Raw genomic sequence first — 10,038 nt, forward strand, 5'->3', positions numbered from 1 at the left:
TATATATATATATATATGTTATGTTCCTTGAAATTAATTAATGCTTTCCAATTAAAATAAATTAAATAGATCTTGTACGTAGACTCAGTAATTGTGTTACAGATTTTGAAGGTCAATTTCGGAGGATTAACTCTTCGTTGATATACTTCCTTTTTTGATCGCTTTTTGACACACTGGGTGGCTCACACTCAGAACAATTGACATTCTTATTTAAAAAATCCTTATTTAAAAAAAAATTCTTATTTAAAAAATCCAATCAATATGAAAAAAAATATGGATCAATTTCAAGGTTTATAAAATACATTCAAATAGTTTTTGATTGAAATTTCATTACAGTTTTTGTGAAAAAAATTCTTGAGTTCAGTAAATAGAGAAAAAATGAGTAAAATTGTAACTTTTAAAAATTTCAATATTAAAAGTTAAAAATTTACAGAATTGTTATTCAGATATGATACTTTGAAAAAAAAATTAATTTATAAATTGGTTTTGGATAAAGAGTATTTATTTTGGATATTGAATGCAAGTTATTTTGAGAATTGAAAAAACAGCGATTTTTTTATAAACATTGCATTTCTGTTCTACAAAATAAAAGAAAATTGAGTTTTAGAGAGTTAAAATAATTTTGTGGGTGATTCACATCCAGTATGTCAACAAAGAGTGAAACGTCACTCTGAAAATGAGCTGTTCGCGATCGCGTTGCATTTTTATCGTCTGCGAAGATTTGTGGAAACATTGTAGGTAAACAATTTTCGGCACGTGACTCCTTGCGAATTCTTTTCCTGTGGGAATTTATTCTCTGAAGAACAATCTTGATATTTGTACCATCGTATTCCAACGAACAACGGACATCGGGTACACGATAAATGAATTGATTAGCTTCCGTGAAAAAGTTTCTCGCTCGCATTATAGCCCGGCGGGACGCTCTATCACACTTGAATTTACATAATGATCATTGTGAGGGTACATTAGCTTCGGAGGTAATGGCGCGACTGCCTGCCCCCGCTTGGCAAAAGTTACGATGTTGATACGGGCGCGCGGGATGTGCAGGAGAAAAGTAAATTCGAATAAGGCGGTCAAATTGTTTCGTTCCCGCTGCGCGACGCGCGCTTTTTGCCGCGGGGCCAAAACAGGAAACTCAGGCGATAATTCAGCTACAGCTGCACGGCGTTTTAATAAACTCGACGGGAAAGACGTCTGTAGAAGCAAAACTCGGTGCATCTTGTTTTGTATTATTTTCTCTCATGGAAATCACAGAGAAATCAGTTGAGTTTTTTCATATAGCTGGTTTTCATACAATTATACTTCGATTGCAAAGAATGTTTCGATATATGTTCTTTCTTTGTATTGATTCTTATTAATCTTTTATTAATCCTTGTAGTATCTAATACACCTAATCTTTATAAATGCGCTAAAATGTATGAATACTTTATAAAAAACATATAATTTTGCTGAAGTACGTATTAAATATTTTAGGTACATACCGATCTGAAAATGATTTTGTTGGACTGATTGATTGATGAATGATTTTGTTATTAAAATATCATAACTATGAGCAACAAATTTTTATATTCTAATAACCAGTTTGAACGTTCTACATAATCATTTTGATAGTCTAACAAAATTATTTTTAAATTTGTATCTCTAGTTAATTTTTAATACTTCAGCAAAATTATTTTTTCGATGTATACATATTTATATTTAGCGCAAATTATTTTATAATTAATATATTTTTTTTTTTACTTTATTTAAAGGGTATAGAATAGTATTAATCTTTATTTAATTGTAAATCATAAAAGAGAATGATGAAAATTGAAATATAATGTTGGGATGTCAGAAACATCTCATGCGAGTAATTACGTTAAAAAAAAACATGAATAATGTAAGGTTAATAATATTATTACCTCCATTAATAACGAAGCAAGCTAGTTAATCTTCTTGCTTTCGCTTAACAGCAAAATAAGAATATTTGATAAAATATTCTAGCGATGTACGACCGATTACATTTCTATGCCTCTCAAGAAGTTAATATTCAATATGTATAAGTATTAATACACTGATTCCCTTAAGAAAAAAAACTGATTAGTGTTCCAATAAATTATTTAACTATATGTACATTAACTGATTATATAATATTTCATCAATTATTGATGCAGTATCAATTATTGATAGAGCTAATCTGTTATTAGAACACTAATCAGTTCTTTTTTCTAAGAGTTGTTATGTCGTTTATACACAAATGATATCCAATTCACGAAAAATTTTTTAAAAGGCAAATATAATTTACTTCACAAAAGTTATTATACTAGGGCTCTCAAAATTCATAATTTACTTCTTTTTTTGTGTGAGAGAAGATTACAAGAATTTTTTACGAAAATTTGATGTTATTTGGCTGATGCGGAGCTTTCAAAATAAAAAAATTATGTCAATATGAATGATATATATATTTTCAAAATCAATATCTTAAAAAATGGAAAAAATATACAGGAAAAATACTTTATTTTCGAGGATATTCATTTAAGCATCTTAAGCGATGTGTCAGAGAGAATTACGAAAATAAAAAAATGAATCCTCTTTCGACCATTCGATCCTATCTGAACCCGAATACATTTTTTTTGTTCGCATTTTGTGTTATAATATTGAGTCGAAACGAAAATATATGTAATATAGCGCTATTTCATTCATACCATGTATATTTAAAAAATTTGGTAATTATACCATTTGATAGAGCAAAGTGTCAGCTTTAATAATTTATTCTTTGAATTATGGCACGATGATTTTTAATGGAATTGTAAACAAGAGTAAAAATATTTCTTTTATTTAATCCGCAGTAACAAATAATCTTAAGAATATTTTTGGAAAACTTTGTAAAGAAAATTTTGTAGAGAAAATTTTAAGTTTTTATGTTAGAAAGTCGAAAATTTTCCCATTTTCCAGCTCATAATTTTTTATATATAAAAATTACCAAACTTACAGAAAAAAACTCAAAAGGTATAATAATCTTTCGAAAGTCGAGATTTTAAGCTTTAAAAATCTTTTTTTTAAATTTAAATTTTGTTTATTTTTAATAAAGTTACAACTTTGAATTCTGAGGTTCGTAGCGCTACGAAATTTTTTGTTCCGATCCAGTAGAATTAAAAACTCTAATGGTGATAATAATTAAAAGTTTGTGTTACTTGCACTTTTGTACAATATCTTCTTTTTTTTTTAGCTTTTTTTCTCTTTAATATCCAATTATAATATATATTTATCTTGGTTTTGCAAACATTTTTTTAAATTTCAACTCGAACAAAATCTTACGATTAATCGCTATTATGCATTTTCTCGAATCTTAAGTTAAGATTGCGACAATTTTTACACGAGCTTTGTCAAAAATTTCTCGATTTCATACACGAAGATGTCACTTATAAACTAAGAATGTGACAGCGTTATGTTTTTGTTTCGATTTCCGGCGATGCTATGAGAACCTCGGTATGACCGGCGATCATTAAATGTCACAGTCGCACACAGAGGCAAGATAATATCGCCACCGTTTGCGTTCTATTCCTTCGAAATGAAATCTGTGCCGGCGAATCCGTCGACCCCCGCTCGTCCACCCTCTCGCTCGGCCCTCAACTCGATCCTCCCATCCACGGGAGATCTGGGAGCAATGTTGCTAATTACTACATACCACCGAATGCGGCATAACCCGCGACCCATGAATTCCACCGCGCTGTAGCCGATGGTGTACAGTCGCAAGAGTCAGTTTTCATCCGTGTAATTTGTGGAAATTGCGGTTTCCTATGAGCGCGAGGCGAACTGATAATGCACTACCGAACGTCAGCTCGGTGCCACACTTACATTCTCTAATATTATGTATGTGCACATATACATCTACACAAACGAGATAATCGCTGATTTTTTCTCCTCACAATTTAGTCAGCAAAATCCGAATTACGTCGCGGAAGCGAGAGAGATTTAGGTATCTCCTTCTTTTGATGTACTTTGAAACTCATACAATAGTTTACAAACCATCATTATTTACAAACTAAAATGTTATCTAGTTTAATTTAATTTAATGGTACTGTTCCCATACAGCACACTTTATCCTAGGAACGTCCTGGGAACATCCTTTATAGAATGTAATGTCTAGAGACATCTCTTCGAGAAGTGTGTGCTGGGTTGTTATAGGTTTTTAATTGAAATCGATGTTTCAGTAAATAAAAAGAATTGTACTTTTCTGATATTCTTTACGTAGAAGTTCTTTATTTTTTTATACTAAAATATAAAGTTTCTTGTTTCTTGTCCTTTTAATGACAACTAACACATCATCGTCACGATCTTACGTCAGGGGCCTCTGCATAAAATTGATTAAACGATAAGTGCAATACAGGACAATGATTCTTACATGTAGGATAAAGTCGTAAATATAAGGAACACAAGGCCAGTGCTACTTCTTGAAATGAAGAAAACCTGCAACGAGAAGATGATGATACGCATGCGAGAATATCGAGTTGTAAAAAATTTTGATTACGTGTAACTTGATGTTAAAATATTTAAACAATATTAATTTAATATTATTAAATTTTTAAATAGTAATGTTATTAATTTAATTATTTCTGAACTATTCCGTAGCCGCCAGTAGCCGTTTATTGTTATCACACATAAATTGTGACATATAAATAATGTACAAAACAACTGTTAGTTTATAAAAAATTTTTTCATAATTATTTAAAAAATTGAATCAAGGTTAATCTATTTATCTAAAAATTTAAATTTATGGGATGTACCTAAATTAATTAATATGACAAGAAATATAATAAATATAATTATAATGAATATAACTATAATAAATAATAATGTACACGATTAATTTTTATGTAACATGAATTATATGAAAATCTTTCTAATTATATTTTATGTAATTTTCCTTTATCAAAAGCTAGGCTTTTCTTTCAAAATGTGTAATCTGCGCTGCTTGACAGTAAGAATCAGTCGTATGCATTTTTAGATGTTGCAACGATATTTCTTCGTGCCGGTGGAAAGTTTTCAACGGACGTTATACTCTACGTCATGCCGAAGGTATATTCCAAAGGGCATAATTTAAAGAAGTTTCTCTTGGGGTTGTCGCGAACCAGCGCAGCAGCCAAACGAAAACCCAGTTTGAATGTAAGAGTATGTAAATGATAGGAGCTGCCAGGAGAGAGTTCATTATAACCGGCATAGTGCGACCACAAAATTGTTCGTGGAAACTTTTGTGAATGGCAGTTAATTATAATTAATTCCGTATTGTCTACTCGACAGCTCGTGCTAATTCCTTGCTGCCGACGAATCGCACGCGAACGCAAACCGCGGAGTTTCAGTTAGCACCCTTTCGTGCAGACAAATTATTACGAATGTTCAATTAAATTGTGCGTTTTCAAACTAACTTCCGTACGGCAGTCTTTTCGGCAAATTTTGCATTTTCTCGGCCGTTGTGTCACGCATTCATCTAGGAACTTACGGAACGCTCTATTTAATACCTTTTCTTGCATTTCTTGTATACAGAAACGCCAACTCGAATAATGTCGTAATTAAGGAAGATTAATTTTTCATAAACTGACTAATAATTTCATACTTGAACCAATTTGTAATTATAAATATATCAAGATATATTTATAAAGAAACTGGAAAATTAACTAGAATTCAATACACAATTAATTAGAATTTATTGAGAAAGATTTTATTTATTTCTTTTGATGTATTATGCAGGACGTATTCGATAAAGTAATATATTTTCCAGCAATTGTAAATTAACGTTATAATAATCAACCTTTAGCATAAAAATAATTTAACGATTGTGTTGGGGAAATTGAACGGTGATTAATTCAATTGTAGTATTACATCGTTAAAAGTACAATGCAACTCGTTCGATGCAACTGCCCCGATGCTCTGTATCCGCAATTAGAACGATTTCGCGAGTTTAATTCCGCAGAATTAGGAGTGCGGAACTGGTTCTTCTCATCCGGGCAACTCTCGGAAATTTCAAGAGTTTATCCCGACGGAGCGAGAGTGGGATTACAGGAGAAAAAAGGGTAACAGAAAAGGATGGCCCGGCACGAAAGAAAAGGGAAAAAGAAAGATGAACTTTGTCTTTAGAATAGCTGAAACCTCCTATTCTTTTCCGGCGACAAGTTTCGGCAATGATTTTCAAAATTGAAAGAACATCGCGACTAATTCAGTATACGATAAACTCTTGTTTGGCATCGTTTCTATATCTCTTACAAAAATTTTCTAAACTCTCGATACGATTTTTCTTTGTAGAAGCAGTTTTCTTAACTTGTAAACATAAGAATAGATAGGTCAATGTATTTTTATTTGTGAGACTTAGATTTACAATAATTATATTGCATACAACAGGTAATATAATAAAACTGTGCAACATATATAATAAGCAACATACAAAATATATAAAAATATATAAAGAATATTTTGAATTTCAGTTTACATTACACGGTATATGTATATCATATAATAAATTATATTGTAACTATAATATATAATATGTGTAAAAGTAACACATACTTATAAGAAAGTATATCTCAAAATAAAATTCATCGCCTGACATAAATGGTAATAACGTAGAAGAGCAAATTAAACTTCAACGTTGATATCTGCTTACGCGACGACCAAAAAGATTTAGCCTTAATGGAAGTTGAGAGTATATCGTGGAACGGAAATGTGCGGTGTATAGGCCCAACGAATCGCTGCGGTGGTGTGTGCGAAATAATAGGGTAATTGTTATGCTACGGCACGGTAGGCGGAGGATCTGAGCTCCGTGTCTTCGATAAGACACGGCTCTGAGCATACTTAACGAACTTAACTTTCCACGATCGTATGGGCATCTAGTTTTCGGCGGTACGATACTGGATATAATGAGGGAAATGTAATAAAACTAGCTAGCACGCCAATTTTATTATATTACATGAGAGACGCTGTTGTATCTTAAATTTGAAGATATTGTAAAATGAGATTATAAAATTTCTTTCCTGATTAATTATTTCGTTATTTAATTCGTTCATTTAAATAAAATTGAGTTGCCAATGATGAGATTAGAAAGTCTCATTTTTTATTCAATACTTCGATTGATTTAATTCTATTTCTGATAAGAAAATAATAAAGATTTTGTAAAAGAAAAAAATTAAGTGGTAACTTAATTTTTAAAATTTTAAAAAAACTGAAGTTTCGAGACGTGCTCTATTAATTTTTAAAAGTTATCAAATGGTGCGGAACCATGAAATTTGCTTTTTTTCTGATTCTCTGAACATGGTTGTATCCCAGTTGAATGCTTAGTTAATTCGATAAATTTGTCATATGGACATAATACTTCACAGCCGGGGATACTAACTTCTAATATTTTCGGTGGAATACCTAAATAATATAATATCTGTAAGAAGTAAACATTATCCATTGGTTATTAATTAGTCAAATGACAAATATTATTTGCATTAGCAGATAAAAATGACATTCTTACTTTGACAAAATACTTCTCATTTCTTTCATGTAATTCCATAATAACGCTGCTCGTAAACTCTGGTACATAACGTTCGGAAATATTTAGAGCAAATAGCAATCCAAACACATTTATGTCATGTGCGGAGAAGAGATTAATTTTGTGATGTAGAGTTCCGTTAATCACTTTATTCATGTCGTTAATTAATCTATTTAATAACACACCTGCAAAAGATTATTAAAAGAATATTATATGGGAATATATAAAAAGGTTAATTGATAATGCTACAATTTAGTTGAAGTCTTTGCTTTCTAATAATTTAAGCTCCTTCTTTAGACTTCTCAATAATTTAGGATTATGTTTTAATAATTAGATAAAGTTATAAACAATATTATGATTTTTATTTAAACATGCCTCCATTAAGATTATTTAGTTGATCATAACTAAGTAAATTGAACATTAAGAGAGTCGCATTCAAAAGTTTGCCATTCGGAAATATGTCTTGCGTCCATTTAGGTAAAGTTAATCCCATAGATGATTCTGTACGTAAAACACTATACAAACGAACAAGGTCCAAGAGAGTTGTAATATTAGTTCCTGCATACTTTGATGTTATGTCCATCAAATTGTCAAACTGTTCTATTTCCTTTTTTACTTCTGCATTTTGTATCACATTTTTGAAAACATCCTGGTATCTATTGAAGACACATAAGAATAAATTTTTAATATTATTGTCGAGTATTTTAAATAAGAGTAATTTAAATAAGAAATATATATAATTTATCCAAGTAGAACAAAAAGTCATCAAAATGTAAAAATGGCTTTAAAATGGTCATTAAAAGTTACTTTTCGATCACGTCATTAAAAATTACTTTTCATCAGAATCACAATTCTATTTATGATTTAATGTCATTTTGACATTATTGTGATCTGTTTGATTACGTAATAATTATGATAATTTGTCATTTATTTATAGGTTATATTATCTACATTACATACATATTCTTCAAAATATAATGTATTTTTTATCAAATCTTAAGAATTGTTAAGACATCTATAAAGTATCTACAGAAAGATATTTTTGTACAATATATTTTGTACAATATATTAATTGCATTAATTATTTAATTGCCTCATGTTTATAAATAATCGACTAGTTCATATGAAATATTCTTGTGAATGCAGACATAATCGAAACATTATTGCTGATCATACGTATAACTATTCATATTGATCGAAAGAAAAAGGTTTGCTTACACAGAGCACATAATTGGAAATAGCAGATCATCTTCTTCCATCGGAAAATATATTATGTCTACTGGTTGCCAAGAAAGCTCCGAATTCCACTTTTGAATTTTGACAGGCGGATAAAGCGCCGCAAGGACTAATTGTAGGGTCATCTTGGTTCGAATTACCCATGTACTACGTGCGTAGACATTCGGTGGATAATACAAATCTCCGAGAAATTTGTGGTATTTGTCTCTTAACAGCAGTCCTAATTCATACGCTCTTTTCTTGCCGGCCTTAAATATTGTTAATAAAGATAAAGAAGAAGAAGAAGAAACTACGACATGCTATTAATATTTCTTGCAAACTTAAAAATAAAAAAGTAATGTATTCCACGCAAAAACAAAGAAATGAGAAAAATGTTGATCTTTCCGCAGACGCACTTACTTGTCTGGCAGTATATTCGCTATGATACACTACGAAAAGCTTTACGAAGAGTAGAAGATGTAATGCATGCATTAATACTAATTTATGTATACAGAACGTCTCACTTTTCGCACATCATATTTCGGACAAGAGATTTTTTTTAAGTAATTTTTTTTAATGATGCTTTTTTTTAGTGATCAAGACATTTATGATTTTCGAATTAAGTGTAATTAAAAGGAATGAATTTTTGCAAAATTGAACTCAAATAAATAATAAAATTACATTTTTAAAATAGTTTCAAATGGAGTTCAAATAAAATTTTAATTTGGGACGCAATTAAAAAGCATAAGATATTAAAAATTGGATATAAAATTGTAATTTTCCTTGATATCTTCGGTATGAAAAAATTAACTATAAACTGGTAAAAAATCTGTCGTAATTAAAAAAATGTACAACAAGTATAAGATGATCTGAATTTTTGAAGATTACTTTATCAAATATTCTAATAAACATCAACTAACAGTAATATAACATCAGTATTCTAATTTTCTATTCAATAATGTAGTTATTATTTACAACATATGATATATTACATTTGTATTGTTGAATAGGAAATTACAAATAATATTGATGTATTGTTACGATGTTAATTTATCGGATGTATGATGCGTCACGTTATAAAATTATTTTAATAATAAAAAAAAATAAAACGATGTAATATATTTATGCAGAAAATGTAAATTAGATCTTACATTAGTTAAGTCTCCATCGCCAACTGGATAGAAATTACGACCATTATATGGATCGTTTGGATAAAATTCGCGATTCAACCTGTCCATTGTACGATCGCCATGTCTAAACACCTGAAAATTTCACGTTTTAATTGTATTAATTTTGAATACACTTGAGAATGTATA

The 10,038-nt window shown here is 30.0% G+C and overlaps 1 protein-coding gene across 1 annotated transcript in view; it reads right to left on the bottom strand.

Moving 5' to 3' along the window:
- Positions 1-7,222: 7,222 nt before the first annotated feature.
- LOC108684869 (venom acid phosphatase Acph-1-like) overlaps positions 7,223-10,038 on the bottom strand; it is a 3,050-nt gene continuing 234 nt past the window's right edge. Inside the window, 5 exon segments of the mRNA XM_018189394.1 lie at positions 7,223-7,402; positions 7,490-7,692; positions 7,883-8,163; positions 8,726-8,991; positions 9,874-9,997. Of these exon segments, the coding sequence (XP_018044883.1) occupies positions 7,223-7,402; positions 7,490-7,692; positions 7,883-8,163; positions 8,726-8,991; positions 9,874-9,997 (1,054 nt within the window).

Source organism: Atta colombica, unplaced genomic scaffold (genome assembly GCF_001594045.1).
Source record: "Atta colombica isolate Treedump-2 unplaced genomic scaffold, Acol1.0 scaffold141, whole genome shotgun sequence".
Taxonomy (NCBI): Eukaryota; Metazoa; Arthropoda; class Insecta; order Hymenoptera; family Formicidae; genus Atta; species Atta colombica.